General features: G+C 39.4%; 1 protein-coding gene across 1 annotated transcript in view; it reads right to left on the bottom strand.

The window, feature by feature from the left end:
- Window positions 1-18,198, bottom strand: part of SNW1 (SNW domain containing 1) — a 34,446-nt gene extending 16,248 nt beyond the window's left edge. Inside the window, exons 1-6 of the mRNA XM_065870854.1 lie at window positions 18,160-18,198; window positions 13,523-13,676; window positions 10,382-10,543; window positions 2,963-3,058; window positions 2,764-2,870; window positions 1,745-1,849 (exon numbers count right to left, since the gene is read on the bottom strand). Of these exons, the coding sequence (XP_065726926.1) occupies window positions 1,745-1,849; window positions 2,764-2,870; window positions 2,963-3,058; window positions 10,382-10,543; window positions 13,523-13,676; window positions 18,160-18,173 (638 nt within the window). The 5' untranslated portion in view covers window positions 18,174-18,198. The remainder of the gene's footprint in view (window positions 1-1,744; window positions 1,850-2,763; window positions 2,871-2,962; window positions 3,059-10,381; window positions 10,544-13,522; window positions 13,677-18,159) is intronic.
- Between the last annotated feature and the right edge of the window lie 4,798 nt (window positions 18,199-22,996).

Here is a 22,996-nt window from a genome sequence, read left to right as displayed (position 1 = left end):
GAAGTAGAGTCACAAGATTTATTATTACTTTCAGATCCCAGAAGTGAGGAGTGAGGAACGAGGAAAGAACTGGAGGAAGGATAATCTTCTGTCCTAGGCCACAAGTGAGCAGGAGATGGAGAGCAGCATAGCAATACCTATTACTTATAAGGTAGTTGGGACAAAGGATACTAACTTTTCCTGGGGCTTAACTCTAAGTAGTTATAGTCACCCTTTGGTATCTGAGGAGGATTGGTTCCTCGACGCCTGAGGATACCAAAAGCCGTGAATGCTCAAGTCCTTTATTAAAGTGGCGTAGGGGCTTCCTTGGTGGCGCAGTGGTTGAGAGTCCGCCTGCCGATGCTAGCGGACACGGGTTCGTGCCCGGGTCTGGGAAGAGCTCACATGCCACGGAGCGGCTGGGCCCGTGAGCCATGGCCGCTGAGCCTGCGTGTCCGGAGCCTGTGCTCCGCAACGGGAGAGGCCACGACAGTGAGAGGCCCGCATACAGCAAAAAAAAAAAAAAAAAGTGGCGTAGTATCTGCATATAACCTATACACATCCTCCCATACACTTTATTTATTTATTATTATTTATTATTATTATTTCACTGCGCCACCAGTGAAACCCCTCCCATATACTTTAAATCATTTCTAGATTACGTATAATACCTAATACAATGTAAATGTTATATAAATAGTTCTGGTAGGTGTGGCAAATTAAGTTTTGCTTTTGAGAACTTTCTGGACTTTTTTTTTTTACAAACAATTCTTTTGGCCATGCCACGCGGCATGTGGGATCTTAGCTCCCCGACCAGGGACTGAGCCCGTGCCCCCTGCAGTGGAAGCACAGAGTACTAACCACTTGACCACCAGGGAAAACCTTCCCAAATATTTTTGATCTGTGGTTGGTTGGAACAACGGGCGCAGAACCTGCAGATACAAAGGGCCAACTATATTTTAAAAGGTTCCCTGGGAAAGGCAAAGTGGGAACTTATGACCGGCATCCTAAACACAAGTCTTAATCTAAATGTCCAGTCTCTAGGTGTGAGCAGGGCTATCATACTGTAAAATGCCTAGGCAGCAACTCAGGAAAAAAAAAGTTGTTTCCCTCCAAAGTTGTTTTTCTCATCACAACCACTCATCTTCAACAATTATTAAAACACAGCCAACTCTGTCATCATCATTACCCACTTCACCTCCACACTATTAACATCATTTCATCGAGCAATATATTTTTGCCTTCTTAAGAAACAGCTTTATTGAGGTACAACTAATGTACAATTAACTATACATGATGTGTACAATCTGATTAACTTCTGACACAAGTAAATACCTGTGAAACCATCATCACAATCAAAATAGTGAAGATACCCATCACTACCAAAAGTTTCTGCATGCCCCTTTGCCTATCCCTCTTTTTCCTCTCATCGCCAATCCATACTCCCTCCTTCCCAGCAGGCAACCACTGATCTGCTTCCTGTCATCGTAGACTAGTTTGCATTTTCTAGAGTTCTATATGAAAAGAATCATACAGTATGTACTTGTTTGTGTCCCACTTCTTTCACTCAGCATAATTATTTTGAGATTCACCCATTTCACTTTACTACACATATTAAATAAAGTTTATTCCTTTTTATTGCTCAACAGTATTCCACGTATAGATGTCTCACGATCTGTTTACCCATCTACATGTTGATATACATTTTCCTCCTTTGATATCTCTTTAGGAATAGTGGTTCCTTCTCATGAAACCACCTACTTACTTGAACCTTGGAGGTTCCATCGGATCTTTCTGCATTTCCACCATTCGAATAACTCTCTGTTTAGCTCCAGAGTTGAAAGCCACTCCTTGTTGAGATGGTGTGTATCTAAAGAATGTAGATGAAACTAAAGGTATAACCAGTTCAAGTTTTCAATAGGTATTTTTCTTCTATTACAATCCTAAACTGGACTACACTGTCAATTTCTCTCACAAAGTATTAATCGAAAATTGCAACAAAATTTAGGCAGAGCAGATAGCAGCAGAGATAAGAGAACTAACAGCAATTCTGAATTATAAGCACAATGTAAACTATAGCTGTATTAATTTGCAAATAATTCATCACAGTCCATTTTGAACCATGAAGCCACAGTGTTCAATTTCACAGATAAGAGGTCTAAAAAATAGCACCTATTTTGTAAGTCTGCACCTATTTGAGGAAAAAATGCCTCATAATATCCTAAGCAAGCAACTTATAGTTAGTAGTTTTTGACTAAGCATAGGCTGTATAACAGAAAGAATAATGGCAGCAGTCCTACCAGCTCTCAATCTCCGTTAATATCTATATATGAATCATCTTTCCACATAAAGATTTAGTTGCGTGAAATCCCTCAAAATTTGGAAATATTATAAGGATGCCTATTATTATATAAATGATATTAATATTTATAGTATACTATTATATTAAATAATTATAATAGTATTATACTATATAATATTTCCAATATACTGTTATATAAAAATGGAAAACTATAATCATTGTGGTTTGCACCACATACTCTATGTAACTGTTAATTTCTAAAAACAAAAAATGTTTTTAAAATAGCATAATAGCTAATATCTTACAAGTGGATAGCTTAAAATATTCTGCTTTCAACTGAATGCGCAAAGAGTCAATAGGCTTCAAGTCATTATTCAAAAAACTGCATTTACAGTTGTGACTAAAGATAGTGAAAGAATACCAGGACCCCCAACTCCAATCACTTCCAACGTGAAACTAAAACCTCCAGGCATGATTCATACCGGATATACTGAGCAGGAGCCAGTTTATCAGCTGCTCGGACTGGCATGGCTGCAGCAACCTTCTGCGATACAGATTTTTCTAAGGCTACCCTTGTCTTTTCTGTTATCTGAAATAAGAAACAACACATTGAGTGGTTTGAAAGTTAATAAAGATGTAAAACGTCATCTAAACTAATTATATATATAAATTCCCAGTTACCTCTTTAATGGCTTCTTCATCAGGTCTTTGCAGGTCTGGGTCATCTGCATTCATGACTTCTTTGGGAACCAGGTCAGTGTACTTGCTATAAATGACCTAAAATGTTCAAACAAAAGCAGGCTTAAGAAAAGCAAAGAATGAAGAGAAGCAACCTCATTAAGTCATTTCAGAAGTCAAAATGTCCTCTCAGCACACTTATAAATTTAGGACACAGATTTTGTCTTTTAGATTTTAAAACCAAGGAAGTTTAAAATATATATACACAAATTGCTGCCCTGGCTATAAAAGTTAATAATTTTCCTCTGACCTCATGCATTTAAATTATTCGAGATCGTCTAATCAAGTCAGTGTCCAAATAAATTGTGCCAACGAAATCTTATGCATCAGTGATCCCTATTTTTGAGCCTCACTAGGACTTGAAATTAATGATGATATAAACTGCCTATAGCACCATTATCTTGGATTACAAGCTCACTGGAATTTAAGTCAGGTTACTGAATAATTTCCAAATTCAGGAGGCCTAAAAAATTTCATTGACCTCGCCCTACTTATAATGTTTGTCTTTTATGGCATCAACTCTATTCATAGACTAAGAAAATGAACATATGCCATGGTCAAAAAACCCAGAACACTTTCTTCCATGAAAAAAAAAATTCTACACACATACCTTATTTTACACTCATTATCCAAATTTAGGACTGTTATCTGATTGGTAGGCCTCTGCCGAACAGAATATTACTGACTTTCATGTCCATCTATCCTTTCGAATACTTCCATAATAACTTACATGGCAGATTTTATAGAAAAACAGAAGTACTGGAAATTTAACAGATAAGCAGCATTCTAGATTTTGCTGCTTGAGTTAGGAATTCTTTGACACACACAGAGATAAAGGACAACTTATAAATATGAAAGAAAACCAAATTCCTGGGTACTTGAGATCTTCAGAAATTTTCTGCAGAAGAAAATGTTTACTACTATAAGTCAAAGTCTTATATCAATAATTGCATTCTACCATGACATTCCTTAAAACAGCTTAAAGGAAATGCATGTTATTGCTAATTTCTCACTCCAAACAACAGAGCAAAAAAACTTAATGGCCTATACGACCTGACCTGGCTTTGCCTACAGCTTCAATCTTCCCCTGTACCTCTCGCTCCCTCATTCTTTATGCTTCAGTCACATGGACTCTTCTGTTTTTCGAACACAACCTGCTTTCCCCCAATTCTGGGCCTTTACAGAGTATTGCTCCCGGTTCTTCAATTGGGTTCTCAACCTGAGTCTTCGTTCTAAGGTCAGGTATGCAAGGGGGAGGCCTCCTATGACCACCCTCACTAAAGGAGCAACCCCTCCCTACCCAATCATTCAGTGTCACAGAACTCTGTTTACTCTCTTCAAAGCACTGCTTACAGTATGAAATTATTATCTACTTTAAATCTTTACCTGTCTTGCCCATTAAAGTAATAACAATTATAATAGGTAACATTTATTAAGCACTTATTTTGTGCCACTGTTCTTTTGCTTTATATATATAAACTAACTTTCGCATCAACCCTATGAAGTGTGCACAATGATTATACCTACATTATTGATGAGGAATCTCTCATTCATTAAAGTATCTACAGTGCTTCTAACAATGCTTGGTCCCCAGGAGGCATTCAGTCAATAGTTTTTGTACAAATGATTGAATGTATGACTTTCAGAGAGGCTCTATTCTATGCTAAAGGTACATATATTTTGGGCCTGCAGAATGTTCTACATAAGCTGTTGATTTCCTGGAAAAACTGTATCATGACTATAGACTGAAATCTCTAGCTTGTTTTTCTCAGGAATAAGAAAAGGGATCAGGTAAGAAATGTAGATAATTTACCACAAAACATGTCTATTGATATGGGAACTACTAGTGTCACCATCCTCTCAGAGTGTTCATTTTGGAAGGGACCCTAAAGCTCACTCCAGTGAGAGAAGCAAGGCTCAGTGCGTTAAGATCACACAGCTTGTAGCTGACCTCAAAAGTTTTACTTCTTGGGCTTCCCTGGTGGCGCAGTGGTTAAGAATCCGCCTGCCAATGCAGGGGACACGGGTTCAAGCTCTGGTCAGGGAAGATCCCACATGCTGCAGAACAACTAAGCCCGTGCGCCACAACTACTGAGCCTGCGCTCTAGAGCATGAGAGCCACAACTACTGAGCCTGCATGCCGCAACTACTGAAGCCCACGTGCCTAGAGCCCATGCTCTGCCAACAAGAGAAGCCACTGCAGTGAGAAGCCCACGCACTGCAATGAAGAGCAGCCCTGGCTCGCCGCAACTAGAGAAAGCCCGCATGCAGGAACAAAGACCCAACGCAGCCAACAATAAAAACAAATTAAAAAAAAAAAGTCTTACTTCTCAGTATGGAAAAAATCTATATCATAAGAATTAAAAGTTATATAACAGTCTCTAGAAAATAATACCAAGACTATGAAGAGTTAATTACTTCTACACAGTAATTGCTACAGGAAGGGATTCTACTCCCTGGTAGTCGTATATACTCAACATAAAGTCTCAATACTAATTTAGCATACAAGAGCCATTTGCTGCTTCTTATTTGGGTATTCCAAAGTTAATAACCCTTTAAATGAGCATCAGTAAGATTTTAGCATTTCACAAAGCTGATGAAGGACATCTGAAGAGCAAGATTCCTCCATGGTATTAACTATAAAACCCCCAATTTTTATTGCCTGAGAACCAAATGTGCTGAAGAAACTCAGTATATCTCAGGGGGCAAAGGGGCTGGGGAGGATTATCTGAAAAATTACAACATACCTTCCAAGGTATCAGGAGCACAAATGAGTTTTGTGAACAAGATAAAGTAATAACTCATCTATGAAACAGAAGTTTTTTATTACTGAAAACTGGCAAAGGATGGATTGACTAAAAGGATAAGCTTGTCAGCATACCTACCATTTCAGAGGTAGAGAAAGAAAACACTGTCTTTATAGACATAGCTCGTGAAATCCTATGAACAAGGTAATAACATACAATTTATCTTGGGGTTAAGGTTGTTTGGAGTTTTTTTTGGGGTGGCTGAGGGGTTGAAGGCATTCTTTTAGGCAATATCATGTATGTAACATTTCCTATTTAATAATTTCAGAAGGAAAAATGTAAACACCAGGCTTTTTATTTCAAGATTTATGACTGAAGTCACAACTGGAAAAAAAAAAAGGATTTAGTTCTATTGAGATTTACTTAAAAATTTTTTTCTCCTTCCCAATTTTGTATTACCATTAAGTCTTGTACACAGTATTTACTTTACATTTAGAGAGATCAATCGCCTTAGACTTGCCCTAGAAGATTATCCCTTGGAACCTTTCCTTGTTCACCTCTTATACCTACAGCTAGCATTTTCCATTCTTGCTCCTTCACTATTAATATTTCAGTGAGAAGTCCCTGGTTTCTGAAGAATGCCAGATCCCTCTGATACAAATCAGAAACCACTGCTGTATAGCGCAAATTCAATAATCCAATAAGTCATTTTCATCCTATGTCAAGGACCTTGCATATCAGTATTCTGAATGACAATGAATTTTTTAAAAATCCCATTTTGTGCATTTAGTAGCCAATTCCTACTTCTAAAACAGGAAAATCAGTGGTTTTAACACAGGGCAATGCTAACGCCTCCAACTCCCCTCCCAGGGCCTATGAAAATATGTGAGATGTTTCTGTTTAAGACAATGGCGGCGGGGGGGGGGGGGGGCAGGAGGGGGCACTACTGGCATTTAATAGGTAGTGCCAGTTATGTTAAACATAATACAATGCTCAAGACAGTCCCAAATAATCAAGAAGTGTCCCCCTCCTCTAAATACCAATGCATAATGTTGAATTATTACATGCAGCCTAGAACTTCATGCATTAATACATCCGCTTTTAAAAATAACGTATTAATTAAATTTGTATAAGGAATTCAAGTGTATATTCCAGGGTATAAAGTCCAGCAAGGAAATACATCCATCATAAACAATGTTAGAATACTCCAGGTAGTCACTCTCTTCAGTATCCTTCTTCTCAACTCATTGAGTGCCCTATTCTTTTTTTTTTTAATCTTCATTGTGGTTATTTATTATGATTTTTTTTAAGCAGTCTTAGGAGCAGTTTTTGGTTCACAGCAAAATTAACAAGATGTAAAGAGATTTCCTATATACCCCACACATGTACAGCCTCCCCATTACAGTCAGGGTTAGTATGAACCTGAGAGTGGTACCCCTATAAACTACTAGTCTAGGGTTCATTTCCAGTGGCTGATTTCTAGGCAAACATGTAAGGCTTTTACTGTGTAACGAACAATACTATGGAGACCTTATTTGGCCAGAATACTGAAATCCAAAAATAAACAGTTCAGTTTTAACATTTCTACTCTACTTTCAATACAAAAGAATCACTAGTATACATGTAAAATGGGTTAAAACTGTATTTCATTCAAAATTACACATCCTGTCAAAGTCAAATTATTGTCCTAAAATCCTGCTTTTTCCTAATAAACAAGAGGAGAGGTAGCAAATACTGATAAAGCATAGTTATTATTCCAGAGAAGGAGAGGTGCACCAAAACAAAGGTGAATGAAGGCCTTCATGGCCCAGGGTAAATTTCCAGTATATGCCCTGCAAGTATAGGGATCTATTTTTCCTTTTGCAGGAGTGGACCATGCTTCCTTACTGGCTTCAGGAAAAGTGGCTTTCTGTTATTCAATAAATATTGCTATAATACCTCCAACAAACACTTCTGAATGCCTGTGTGTCAAGCTGTCAGGCACTAAGTTAGGTGCCAAAGAGGAAAATGAAAAGATATAATCTCTGTACTCAAGGAGCTTTTAGTCAAATGACATAGAACATTGTTAGTGAATGGATAACTACAACAAAAGGATAATTGCAACAAAATGGATAATTACAACTGCTACTTTATAGTAAACACAGGGAATAGGGAGGAAGGACACCCAGTCTAGCTAGGGAGGATCAGGGACAGTATCCTGGAATAGTGAAGAGCAAGTTGCGACTTGAAAATAGAATTCAGCCAGAAAAAAGAATAGGGAGACGGCTTTCCCCAGCATCGGAGGGAACCCAGGGGAAGCTCCCAAGGTAAGAAAGAATGTGCCATAATAGGGGAGCTGCAAGAAGTTCCTCATAGCAGACATTCATAGGGAATGCCTGCAAGTTTCTTCTCCTTTAACAACCACCTGTTATGGTGATTATTTTCTATTGAAAATAAACAGAACAGCTAAAACTGGACTCTTTATTTTTGGATTTCAGTATTCTGGTCATGAAAGTTGATGCTAGGCTAGAAAGGTAAGCAAGGGGTCAAGTGTGCCATAGGTGCTTGGCTGGTTCTTATCCTGAAGGCTATGGAAAGATTTTAAGTGTGCATGCTTGTATGTGTTTTTGTGGGGGAGAGAGGGAGAGAAACAGAAAAACGTGAATGACTGTTTCTTCAGGCAGGCAAGACAAATGCCAAGGAGATGGGTTCAGACTCTGCTGCAGTAAATTAAGCAAGAAAAAATAAGCGTCTGAACTAAGTAGCAAATAAGGGACAATACTAGAGAAATGTTAAGGAAATAAGATAAATCATGGTGACTAACAGATGGAGGGTCTGAGGGAAACACAAAAGAATGGAATAATGATTAAGCAAAGGCTTTTTAGAGAACATACTGGCATTATGTGTCACATTTGAAATGTGAATATCCTTTGACCCAATGCATAGACTACTAAGAATTTATTTTACACAAATACTCATGTGCAAAGATGTTTATATATGGATCTTGAATATAGCACTGTGTGCAAAACTAAAAAATTGGAAACCACTAATGCTTAGAATATCTATATAGATTTTTCTTAATGAAAATCTTCAAAACATCTTAAGAAAAAAAAAGCGTCTATGGGAGTTATGAGAATTAAAATCTCATTCATGTAAAAAAAGGATGAGTATGTTTGAGTGTGTACGTGTGTGTATATATGTAAAGTGGGAATACATGTAAAGGTGAGGTTACAAAGAAAAGGGGAAGGGGTGAGATCCAGGATACACTAGAATACACTTGGCAAGATTAGGTTTAGATAGGAGAAGAGATTTGTTATAGAGACAAAAGGAATAGTCAAGACAAAAAGACACGTGCAGGATAAAGAAAGCCACAATTTTCTTCCAATAGCCTTATCTGCAAACAGATGGGGAGTTGCCTGTTAAACTGAGGGGGGATGGAGAGGAATAGGAGCTAAGCTTGGAGGAACATCAAGACAGCTCTGCTGAAACCTGAGATACAAATTTGCATGACTGCATAATTGTTTTCCCCAAAAACTAGCAGCCATGACGGAGGAGCAAAGGATGGTTTATCATTAGTGCTGTCTTACAGGGTAAAATGAAAATGTTTGGGAGAGAGAGAAGCAAAGGACAGGTAGTGAAGGTTCTCAAGTACCTTCCCCAGTATCTTCAATTCTGAAGAGCCCTTTTACCTCCAAAATACTCCAAATACTTGGAGTATTTATTAAAAAAAAACAAACTAGGGCTTAAAAACAGTTCCTTGGCTCTGAGTGTGGCTGCTCTGTGATGAGATTATTTTAAGTAAACTTCATTTTTGGTCTTTGGATTACTTTGTAAGCAGGGCCATCCTAAAAGTAGCAAGTGTCAGTTTTGTACTTAATCAAGGGAGAAAGAAGTTTATATGATTAATTCTATTCAAATGAACCATTAAAATAATTAAGTATCTATGTACTCTTTTTTTTTTGTGCGGTACGCAGGCCTCTCACTGTTGTGGCCTCTCCTGTTGCGGAGCACAGGCTCCGTCCGGACGCACAGGCTCAGCGGCCATGGCTCACGGGCCCAGCCGCTCCGCGGCATGTGGGAGCTTCCAAGACCGGGGCACAAACCCGTGTCTCCTGCATCGGCAGGCGGACTCTCAACCACTGTGCCACCAGGGAAGCCCAGTATCTATGTACTCTTTAAGTACATGGAAGAGAAATAGAAGACTATACACAAAACTAAATTTAATTTTTTTAGGGTGCTAGGATTGTAGATTTTAAAAAATTTGCTAGCCTTTAAAAAAGTTAGTACTATAAAAGAATTGTTTTTAATATACAGTTTTGTATGTCAATTATATCTCAATAAAACTAGAAGGGAAAAAGAAGAACTGTTTTTTAAATGTAAAACAAATACATAAAAACCCTTAAGTATACATAACCTATCACCAATTTGGGGAATTTCAAAGGAAAAAGTCATTGCTGTTATGAAGTCATATTATATTGTTCATATTGTTATGAAGTCATCTTCAGTTAGCCTAAGTATACGTCACTGTTACTTTTAACATAAACTAAATGGCCAGATTTATCATTTTTCATACAATTAAAAAAACTCCTCACAAAATATTTATCAATGGGGAAAAAAAAATCAATGAGAGGGTTACCTTGTCTTTTGACTGTCCCTGTCGAGCAATTGCATCATACTTAATTTTTCCTTCAGCATCCACCTGAATGGCCAGTGCATTTGACATTTTTTTCTTTCGTCCCATATCCAGGGGATACTGGGCCACGTGGATCTCTGGAAAAGCACCTCCATCTCCAAAATCCTATATATTAAAAAGAAATAAAAAGAATATTTAATAGTAGTTTGAGATTTAAGATATATTCACTTATTCAACAAATAACCATTGAGCCCTTATTATGCTAGATGCTACAGAAATGGCAGTAAACAAAACAGAGGTCTCTGATCTTGTGGAGTGTGCATTTTAGTGGGCAAAGATATAAAAAGCATAATTTTTGGCTTGTGATAAATGCCTTGAAAGCAATAAAGGGACTGGGAAGAGGGGCTATTTTCTTTATTATTTTTAAAATTTATTAATTTATTTTAGGCTGCATTGGGTCTTTGTTGCTGCGCGCGGGCTTTCTCTAGTTGCGGTGAACAGGGGCTACTCTTCCTTGCAGTGCGCGGGCTTCTCATTGCGGTGGCTTCTCTCGTTGCTGAGCACAGGCTCTAGGTGCGCGGACTTCAGTAGCTGTGGCTCGTGAGCTCTAGAGTGCAAGCTCAGTAGTTGTGGCGCACAGGCTTAGTTGCTCTGCAGCATGTGGGATCTTCCCGGACCAGGGCTCGAACCCGTGTCCCCTGCATTGGCAGGCGGATTCTTAACCACTGCGCCACCAGGGAAGTCCCAAGAGGGGCTATTTTTGATAGTGTGGTTGGGATAACCTTTGTGAAGAGGTAACATGAGCTAAAGCCTGAATGATGAGAAATCAGTCATGGGAAAATCTGAAGGAAGCATTTTCTAGGCAGATTATACAGCAAGTGTGAAGGCCCTGCTGCAAGAACGAACTTGGCATGTTCTAGGAAATGAGTGTCCATTGGGGCTGTAGCTTACTGAGGGCAGAAGAGCAGACATATAGGTGATAAGTCTGCATGGGTGTACAAACAACAGATCACGAAAGGGCTTCTAGACCACGGCAAGGATGTGGATTTTATGTACATGACAGGAAGAAATTAAACAAAATGTTTAGCATAAGGAAAAGATTTTCCATTTTAGCATACATAATTTTCTTAGTGAAGGACAGGTCATGCATGCTATAGGTAGAGCAAAAATGTAAAGTATTAGGGAGTTCCCTGGTGGCCTAGTGGTTAGGATTCCGGGCTTTCACCACTGTGGCCCAGGTTCAATCCCTGGTCGGGGAACTGAGATCCCGCAAGCTGAGCAGCACAGCCAAAAAAAAAAAAAAAAGTATAGAATTATATTTCTTCTTCAGATTTTAACAACATCTTATTTATTCAGTGTTCCATGAGAAGCAAATAAATAGGAAGGACCCAGAAATGAGTTTACCACATTTCTAACGATGATTATACAATTACTTAGAAGAGAATTAAGACTTCTAAAGTAGAACAAGCTAAGTCTGTCAATGAAGTTTAATACTACAAAAATGTATATCATCAAATTAACATATGATTAAATATAATTTAAATAGTTTTGTTAAATTTAATAATACTTGCCCACACATATATTCTCATTTAATTCTTGTAGTTCTTCAACACCTCATATTTTCATATGGAAAAAATTCAAGTTTAGGGCTTCCCTGGTGGCGCAGTGGTTGAGAGTCCGCCTGCCGATGCAGGGGACACGGGTTCTCGCCCCGGTCCGGGAAGATCCCACATGCCGCGGAGCGGCTGGGCCTGTGAGCCATGGCTGCTGAGCCTGTGTGTCCAGAGCCTGTGCTCTGCAACGGGAGAGGCCACAACAGTGAGAGGCCCACGTACCGCAAAAAAAAAAAAAAAAAAAAAATTCAAGTTTAGAAAAGTTAAAAGTGATTTTTCCAAGGTCTCATGGATAGCTATGAGAACCTGAACCCAGATCTTTTGACTCCAAAAGTTGTTAAATTTTTTACTAAACTGAAATACCCTGACTCAAAAAAAGGCAAATCATTTCACTAAGAAATGAGAGAAAAAATATATTAATCTTAATCATTTAGAGGGGGTTTGATGGAAAAAAGTTATGAAAATAGCCACTTTTATATGATCTCCTCCTTCAAGAAATATTCCATTAGATCCTGGATATGTGATTTTCTAGGTACAACATGCTTACTTGCTAAAGAAAGGTTTGACATTTTTAAAAACAAACAATAAAGCTAAAGGAGATGTTTTCTTGTAAATTAGGCAGAAAATAGTTAAGGTATTCCCAAGAAAGGTACTACCTGCAGCCAGGCCATCAATCTGACACGGGCTCAGATTTACTAGAGTTCTTCAACTATAATAAGCACTTCAAGACTGTAGATGTGGCATTACGCGGTCATAAAGCGTGCCAGAAAAATCATAGCTTTTACTTTAAAAACTAGAACAAGATGCTTTCTTCCACAGAACTTTCACTCTCCTCAAGAAGCACTCACAGTATTTCTATTAGCTGGCCATTTTGGTTTGATTTTCAAATAAACTGTTCTGCTCCACCAGGATATATGACACTTTTGATAGTCAAGTAAGATTTTAAAAGCTAATAGTACCTGAATGTCCTGATGCTGAAATCCAAGTAAGGATGAGATTTCTACTGTAGGTAAAATGATGCCTGCCACCCCACCCTAATCTATCGAGAGGCCAAAAGTAGAGCATCTGTAATCCCTAAAAAGAAACTATACCAACAGGAAGAAATCAGAAAAGGAAATGCTGCTGGAGTTTTCCCTGGAGGAAAGTTGTTTCTTCAGGGTGATGCAGCATTGTGCATGAAGGGGAGAGGGAGGGAAAGGCACCTGAACGTGAAACCATTTTTCATCTTTTTCCTCTTACTTTCCCATTATTTTCCATATACTATAACACCCCCCAAACATAAAGGGTTTGTTAGTTTCTTCTGTACATAAGTAACAGTTTGACATAAGAATAGACATAAATTGTACACTTTTTCAGTGATCATAAAGCAGTGCGAATAAACAAGAAGAAAAAGCTCAATCTTCTGAAGGAAGGACATGTCTTGAGAGCTCACAACCAGAATTTCTATCATACTGACATTCATATGCAGAAGTTCTAGGGTTTAAACTTATTTTACAAAGGTGCTATAATAATTTTCAGCACAATTATTTACCTCTAATAACCGAGGTATCCAGCCTTTCCGGTACCCGTATGGGGGAGGTTCTCTTCGAGAGGAGACCAGTGAGGTCTGTCGTGATCTCTGCGATCTTGCTTTTTCTTCAGCCTCAAGCTGGTCCTGAGATAGCTGAGTAGGTGCAGGCAAAAAGCTATAAGCAAAGATAATAAAAGTCAATTTTAAAAACTCTTATATTTGATTATTGCAATTTGGCCATCAGACACTATTTTCCTGTAATACTTTTTCCTTTGAGCAAAAGAACAAACTTTCCAATGATTTATGGCAGGATTATCAGTCATTTTATTATGCCTGGAAAGAAATAAGTACTAACAGACATACAGTAAAATCATCTGACCAGGATGCAGGCAACTGGTGCCCAGAATAAAAAAATTAACAGATATTTCACATAATAAACCAATGAGTTTTTATGCTTCCACCTTTCTTTTCTTACAATAAGTAAATTTTCTCAATTACCAAGGGGTCAACTCTTTAGTATATGGTTTTCTTAGTGTCTTTACTAGTCTTTTACTCCTTATTTTTAACTATTTTACTCTTATGCTTCCTACTTTTAACTATTTTAGCATCGATACAAAAAAATAATTAGCACTGAATGTAGCAAAGAGGTGGATAAAAAAAGAAAACACGAGTTGCACATTTAAGTGTGTTTTCCCAAGGTATCTAGTTTACAATGGAATTTAAAATTTAAGAGGTCAAAGATCCAAAGCAGAAATTCTAAAGATGTAATTTGGTACTCTTGAATCAAAGCAGCCTTTCTACTAAACCATTCTTAACTTTTAAGTATGATAAATGTTATTATAGAGATATCCCAAAGTACCACAAAAGGATTCCAGTATATGAATAATACATTTAATGGAAAAGTTAAGGTTCCTTTGTGATTCTTGACTAGTAAGAATATGTGAATAGGGCTTCCCTGGTGGCGCAGTGGTTGAGAGTCCGCCTGCCAATGCAGGGGACATGGGTTCGTGCCCCTGTCCGGGAAGATCCCACATGCCGCGAAGCAGCTGGGCCCGTGAGCCATGGCTGCTGAGCCTGCGCGTCTGGAGCCTGTGCTCCGCAACAGGAGAGGCCACAACAGTGAGAGTCCCGCGTACCGCAAGAAAAAAAAAAAAAAAAAAAGAATATGTGAATAAGCAGTAGAGCTTATTTATTCAAAAATATTTAGTGGTTGCTGGGGTGCAGGCACTGTGTTAGGTAGGCAATGAGATGATGAACAGAAAAAGACAGCTGAGTCTTGCAGGGGAGAGAGAGAATCAAAATCACACAAATCCATAGTAATCCACTTACTAAGTGATAAGAAAAAGTACAGAGTGTTATGACAGCGTATGTCAGAGGGCTCTAATCCAGTCTGGCGGGTCAGGTAATGTGATGGCTAAGAACTCAAGAGTTCAAATCCTACCTATGCCACTCACTAACCTGGATTAGTTGTTTACCTCTCTGAACCTCAGTTTTCTCATCTGTAATGACAGACCATAAGATTACCTATCTCACAGAGCTGTAATAAGTATTAAATGACAGTACCCATGAACCACTTGGCACGGTGTCTAAATACCATTCAACAGGTGTTCCATAAATATTTGATTATTTGGAGCTGTTCCCCAATTCCCCCAGTTTGGGTTAGTTGCCCAAACTAACCACCCATGCTCTCACAAGACCCTCTATGTATCATTATTACAATATCTACCTTATTTACTGCTATCATCTATTTATTTACCTTTCTTTCTCTCATTAGACTGTAGGCAACTTGAGGGCAGGAATCACGCCTTCTGTTTCTTTTATTCCTAACTCTCTATGCATTGTCTAGCTAGCTCACAGCAGGGCCTACTTCAATGTTGGCAAAATAAATATATTCACTCTTCCCTTTGCACTCATTTTTATGTTACTTGTTCCTTTAAACAAGCCATCTCGGGATCTTTACATTTGCTTTCCCACTGCCATAAAGTATTCTATTTACTTATTAAGAAAACTCTTCCCCAGATTTTTTAGTGCTTGCTTCTTAGTATTCATCGTCCCTGCTCAATTATACCTCCCAACAGCTGTCACATGACCACCTTGTCCAAAACAGCATTCCACCCCACACTTTGAATCACTCTCTATCCCTTTATTTGTATTTTATTCTTAGTACTTACTACCTGAACTTGCATTACTGATTTGTTTACTCCTGCAGTCTGTCTTCCCTAGAATATAAGTTCCGTGAGGATAAGAGGTTTGCCTGACTGATTCAATACTGTAAAACCAACCCTAGCCTGACACATAGTAGACTTTCAACACATGCGATTTACTAACTGGATGAATGGAGTCAAACGTTTTGGGCTTATACCACAGTTGTTTTCAGTAAACCATGTATACCCAATACATAGGAGGGATACAAAGACAGTAACAAAGAAGCCAAAATATTTACTTATGTTTCATTTCTCTTGTCTTTACCTTCTGTTGGAAGAACCAGTCAGTAAAATGATCAAAAGGCAGAGTTTGGACAAACCAGTAAACATGAAATCTGGCCTGGATTATAATTAGAACACACCCTAGCCTTCCAGGGGGTCTTAATTTTGTTGTTCCCTGTAAAAGATGATATTCCCATGAGGTACACTCCTATGGTGGGGGTGGGCTGCATAAGCCAGCAGAAAGTCTACCTCAGTGTTTCTCAACTGGGAGCAAAATATCTACAGTGTAGACATTTGACAATGTCTGGAAACATCTTGATTGTTAGAACTTGGGAGGTAGGGGGTAGAAAGGGGTTTGGAGGTTCCACTGGCATCTAGTGGGTAGAGGCCAAAGATGCTGCTAAACATCTTAATATGCGCAGGACAGTCCCATACAAGAATGAATTATCCAGTCCAAAACATCAGTAGTGCCACTGTGGAGACATCTTAGTCTATCCTTTCCCCTTTACTAAAGAAAGTGTATTAAATGCAAGTGATATTATTAGATACATAACCTTAAACACACGAGTTTAGAAAATTAAATCAGTATGACTTTAAATCTTTAGTTAGTAACACCAGGACTGTAACACATCAGCATGTCCAGTCCCTGCTGTTAAGAATCCCTGGTAGATTTCAGAGATAACAGTTCACCTGGAAACTTGAGACCATCTCTAGAAACCAAATTAGCTAAAACTCAACAAAATCTGAAAGCTATGTAAGTCAAGCTATTTAAAGACTGCACTCTGCCCCTGCAATTTTAAGGAAAAAAAATAATAATTTTTTGGCCACGCCACACAGTTCCCCCAACCAGGGATTGAACCCGCGTCTCCTGCATTGGAAGCGCTGAGTGTTAACCACTGGACCACCAGGGAAGTCCCTGCCACTGCACTTTTAAGCACACAATACCCACAGTATCTCTGATATTTTTCTTTTGTGTCCTTTTCCAATTCCATCTTTTCCCCAAAGCCTTTCCTCATAACTCGACTAGTCTTTGTCACACTTCTCCCATCTGGAGAGCACTCAATCAAATGTTTGCTGCCTGCAACATTTACTAAAGAACACGCTCCATTTCATTCAGCTCATTCCATCTAATTCTTTTTGCACTTAAGGTTAGTACTACACAATAAGCATTCTGTGTGGTTCTTTGTTTCATATCTGTATGCCTTGTACCCCATCTTCCCTGCAGCCAAAGACTGTCAGATTTTCTTCTGTATACACACAAGCCCTAGGATAGAGCAAGGCATCCAAAAGTAATTCCCCAAAGAATTTTCTGATTCAATTACGTTTAGGATTCATAACTGTCATCAGCCAGGAAAAACGTATGTGAGGAGAATGAAGGGTGTTTAGGGAACTCAAGCGTATGTACTAACGTGATTACTTTCTTTACCTTCTGTGACACTCAACTTTTCCTGTTGCGTTCGTTCGCATGGAAAGTTTTTCTATTTAGATGGGGCAGCAAGGTCGACAACTAATAGGAGTTACGTAACTCCTTGGAATCTCCCCCTTAAGCATCTTTCTCTTAAAGGCGGGGACCACTTTACTTGCGGTTGCCAAGGCAACCGGGACAGCAAAAATCCGAAGTGGTTCCATCTACGGGAAGAAATTCTAAGGCCCAAAGTTAAAGTGCGGAGCAGCGGCGCAAATTAGTAGACAGCGGCCAGTACTATGGCTGATTTTAAATTTCCGTTCAGTGCCGCGCCCCCACCTTTTTTTTCCCGGGAATCCTTGTTTAGGGACAGAGACAGGAGAGAGACTTCGGCAGGCGAACGGCAGTAAGCCAGGCGGTCGCCTCCCACCCGTTTCACTCTGCCAAGACAAATAAGCCACTGCCCTCCACACTCCCATCGCGCCCACCCGAGCCGCGGACCCGAGGGAGCTCTCTCCACACCCCCAAGATGCTTAAGCGAAAACACATGCGACTCCTCCGCATCTTAAGCCAGAGAACTATTCCCCACGCCGCGACTTTCGGTCCTAGTGAGGGGGCGAACTCAACCCGGGAAGCTGCTCAGGAAAGACCCCAGCTTCGGCTAGGCCTAGTCGCCCCGGCGGCCGGAGAGAGGGCCTAGCCGTGGCCTCGGCCTATGTCGCTCTGTGACCCGGGCCGGGTTACTGCCCGGAGAGTGTGGGAAGAGAAATGAAAAAGGTGGGTACTCCCAGACCCTTCCGTATCGAGGACCCAAATCAACAACTCACCTGGTGAGCGCCATCTTCTTCCGCTTCTTCCAGCGCAAGCGACAGCACCGCGAGGCGGGTCTTTCCCGGCAGAGAGGTGGGGAAAGGAAGGAGCGCGCGGTGCGCAGGCGCCCTTTGCCGAATTGCCTTCTGGGATTTGTAGTTCTTTGAACAAGACTACAATTCGGTTCTCTTCTAACTTGAGTTATCACGGGATAAGCGCTTCAGTTAAGAAAAAGCAAATGCATCTCTTCCACTGTGACACGATAGAGCGTTCTCTAGGCAAAATACTAACGAAGTTGAGATGCTTTTTAAGTCTCTTTATTTTATTCTACACTTAATCACATTTTCCTTGTTGGGGTCCCAAATACGAAAGCCTTCCGGGGGCGGCAACGTTAAATAAAAGAGTGGGAAATCGTGAGACTGGCGAATGCAGAATTATTGGACGCTATGAAAACATTCACACTCAAAAATTTTTACACGCTTTCTTTCTCCACACTCCACCTCCAAAACACTCTCCAGGGGGGAGGTATTGTGTGATCCTTAGTAAGTTACCTTTAGAACACTCCTTATGTGTATTATGTATGTATGTTTTTATATGCGTAAGTGTTTCAGATAGATTGTCTTTTACATAGATTATGGATTAAACACAGTCTTTGATGAAGTGATAGGATACATGAAATCTGCTTCAGAATATTGGGGAGAGGGAGGTGGGTGGAATATACGGTAGATGAAACAAGAATAGCTATGAGTTTTGATCACTGTTGAGGCTAGATAATGGGGAAATGGATATTATATTATTCTCTCTACTCTTGTATACGTTTGAAATCTTCCATGATGTAGAAACGAACTTTTTTTTTTTTTTTTTTTTTGCGGTACGCGGGCCTCTCACTGTTGTGGCCTCTCCCGTTGCGGAGCACAGGCTCCGGACGCGCAGGCTCAGCGGCCATGGCATGTGAGATCTTCCCGGACCGGGGCACGAACCCGGGTCCCCTGCATCAGCAGGCGGACTCTCAACCACTGCGCCACCAGGGAAGCCCGAAACGAACTTTTAATAGCAGTATAGCACACCTACAGAAAGGTGCATGCACTCAGTGTACAGTTCTTTGAATTTTTCCAAACCACACACACTAGTTTGAGCAGCAGCAGAAGCACCCCACATCCAAGATCACTTGATTTCTGGTGTGACAAGATGTTCAAGGCTAATTTAGTACTTTTTCTGCCCCAGACCTTGAATCAATCCTTTATCCAAGAAGGTTTTCTTTAAGTGGAAAGTGATATTTAAAGAAAATCTGGATGCTACAAATGCTCATCATTACTGGGCAATTATTGTTTGTAAGCCTTTTCAGTGGACAGAGCTAAAAAATTCACAAATACACATAGTTTTTGAGAAAATGCATCATGCATTTATACTAATATTCCAATCCAAGTTTAGGATTATACAGATTTTACTTTGATTTTATATGTGTATTTCTTCTGAAAATCTCAGTACCTAATGGTGTTAACATAATTACTCATTTGCCTTATCCTACTATATATATAATGGTTTCAGAATAACATTTCTAATATGATTACTAAACATATGCCTAATGATAATAGTTTCTGAAATTTTTTTTCAAGTCTTTTCTGTCCTCAGGGTATATCTCTCTAGGCATGTACAGTCAAGTTGCATTGCTTTAAAGTGACTTGGAATAATTCCTCCGTGTGTCATTATGCCACTAGCTTGATTCCCAGTTAGGTCTGAATATTTCATTTTGCTTTGGATTTTTGGGAGCTGCTTTTTTTAAAAAAAATAGTTTTGTGAAACACTTATATGGTTTCAAATCCAAAATTTACCAAGCAGGTAGTACATTTAGAGAAGTCTAGATTATTTCCCTGTCTCTTCCTTCTTTTTCCTTTCCTCACCCTGTAGATGACGTTTAAAAATATTTTTTATAGTTTATCCTTCTACTTAAAAGTATACACAAATAAGTATATATATATTTTTAATAAATTTAATTAATTAATTAATTTATTTATTTTTTGGCTGCGTTGGGTCTTCGTTGCTGCGTGCGGGTTTCTCTGGTTGCGGCGAAAGGTGGCCAGTCTTAGTTTTGCTGAGCGTGCTTCTCATTGCGGTGGCTTCTCTTGTTGCAGAGCACAGGCTCTAGATGCACAGTCTTCAGTAGTTGTGGCACGCGGGCTCCATAGTTATGGTTGTGGGCTCTAGAGCACAGGCTCAGCAGTTGGGCATGGGCTTAGTTGCTCCACGCATATGGGATCTTCCCAGACCAGGGCTTGAACCCATGTCCCATGAATTGGCAGGCGGATTCTTAACCACTGCACCACCAGGGAAGTCCCCATATATATTTTTTTATACTTCTTTTTCTTTCTTAGACAAGTAGCAGATACCATACACACTTTTGTTCACTTTGCTTTTTTCCATTTGTCAATATATCTTGGAGATCACTCCTTTGCAGGATATAGAGATTACATCGGAGGCTCTGAACAGAGAAAAAACTTGATCTGACGTATGCTTTTAAGACGATCATTATGACTACTATGTTAAAAATGGATTCCAAGAAGCAAGGAAGGAAATGGGGAGACCAATGCGTAGCTTTTGAGATAATTTGGGGAGAGATGCTGATGGCTTAGGCAGGGAGTTAGTAGTGGATATGGTAAGAAGTTGGAATCTGGGTCTATTTTGAAGGTATAAGCAACACATTTTGATGGTGGAATTGATGTGAGGTATGAAAGAGAGTAATCAAGGATGATTCCAACTAGGATAGAGTTGCCATTTACTGAGATGGGAAAACTGCAAGAGGGTCATGTTTGGGGTGGGGGGAGGAAGATCAGAAATTTGGTTTTCAACATGTTACATTTGAAATGCCTTGTTAGACAGCCAAGTAAATGTGTCAAGTAGGCAGTTTGTATACAAGTTTGAAGTATGAGGGAAATGATCTAGGTTGGAGACAGATAGTACTTACATTCATGACACCAGATGAGATTACCAATGGAGGGAGTGTGGGTACAGAAGAGAAGTAGTCCAAGGACAGACTTCTGGAGTTTAGAAGTTGGGGACATGGGAGGAACCAGTAAGGAGACTGAGAGAGAATTGCTAGAGGTTTGATCAATGGAATTAGGAGAGAAAGCATAGGCCTTTCTTTTGGATCAGAAGCTATAAGGTTGTAGGTGTGATTTACCAGTATCTATCTTTCCTGGCATAAAGCAAGAGCCTGTGACAGGGAAGAAAGAAGCCACCATGCAAAAAGGAGAGACCAGAGAGTAAAGAGAAGGAGAGTAAGAGATTGATAGAGGTTGAGACCTCTGAACAACATCATGGGAGTTCCTGGATCCAGCAGTGCCTAAAGACCACACCACCTTGAATTTTTTTAACCAAGTGAGCCAATAAATTAGTTTGTTGCTTTAAACTACTTTGAGCTTATTATCATTTACAACAAAAAGGTTATTTTCTGTGCTCCCATAATAATTGTTCTTCCCCCAGTCTTTTTTTTTAACATCTTTATTGGAGTATAATTGCTTTATAACAGGGTGTTAGTTTCTGCTTTATAACAAAGTGAATCAGCTATACATATACATATATCCCCATATCTCCTCCATCTTGCATCTCCCTCCCACACTCCCCATCCCACCCCTTGAGGTGGTCACAAAGCACCGAGCTGATCTCCCTGTGCTATGCGACTGCTTCCCACTAGCTATCTATTTTACATTTGGTAGTATTTATAAGTCCATGCCACTCTCTCACTTCGTCCCAGCTTACCCTTCCCCCTCCCCGTGTCCTCAAGTCCATTCTCTACATCTGCGTCTTTATTCCTGTCCTGCCCCTAGGTTATTCAGAACCATTTTTTTTTCAATTCCATACATATGTGTTAGCGTACAATATTTGTTTTTCTCTTTCTGACTTACCTCACTCTGTGTGACAGACTCTAGGTCCATCCACCTCACTACAAATAACTCAATTTCGTTTCTTTTTATGGCTGAGTAATATTCCATTGTATATATGTCCCACATCTTCTTTATCCACTCATCTGTTGATGGACACTTAGGTTGCTTCCATGTCCTGGCTATTGTAAATAGAGCTGCAATGAACATTGTGGTACATGACTCGTTTTGAATTACGGTTCTCTCAGTGTATATGCCCAGTAGTGGGATTGCTGGGTTGTATGGTAGTTCTATTTTTAGTTTTTTAAGTAACTCCATGCTGTTTTCCATAGTGGCTGTATCAATTTACATACCCACCAACAGTGCAATAGGGTTCTCTTTTCGCCACACCCTCTCTAGCATTTATTGTTTGTAGATTTTTTGATGATGGTCATTCTGACTGGTGTGAGGTGATACCTCATTGTAGTTTTGATTTGCATTTCTCTAATGATTAGTGATGTTGAGCATTCTTTCATGTGTTTGTTGGCAATCTGTATATCTTCTTTGGAGAAATGTCTATTTAGGTCTTCTGCCCATTTTTGGATTGGGTTCTTTGTTTTTTTGATATGGAGCTGCATGAGATGCTTGTATATTTAGGAGATTAATCCTTTGTCAGTTGCTTCATTTGCAAATATTTTCTTCCATTCTGAGGGTTGTCTTGTTTATGGTTTTCATCTTGTTTATGGTTTTCTTTGCTATGCAAAAGCTTTGAAGTTTCATTAGGTCCCATTTGTTTATCTTTGTTTTTATTTCCATTTTTCTAAGAGGTGGGTCAAAAAGGATCTTGCTGTGATTTATGTCATAGAGTGTTCTGCCTATGTTTTCCTCTAAGAGTTTGATAGTGTCTGGCCTTACATTTAGGTCTTTAATCCATTTTGAGTTTATTTTTGTGTATGGTGTTAGGAAGTGTTCTGATTTCATTGTTTTACATGTAGCT

The sequence above is a fragment of the Phocoena phocoena genome, chromosome 2, assembly GCF_963924675.1.
Source record: "Phocoena phocoena chromosome 2, mPhoPho1.1, whole genome shotgun sequence".
Classification (NCBI taxonomy): domain Eukaryota; kingdom Metazoa; phylum Chordata; class Mammalia; order Artiodactyla; family Phocoenidae; genus Phocoena; species Phocoena phocoena.
Note: the sequence above shows the minus strand (reverse complement) of the source record. Positions and strands in the feature narration are given on the sequence as shown.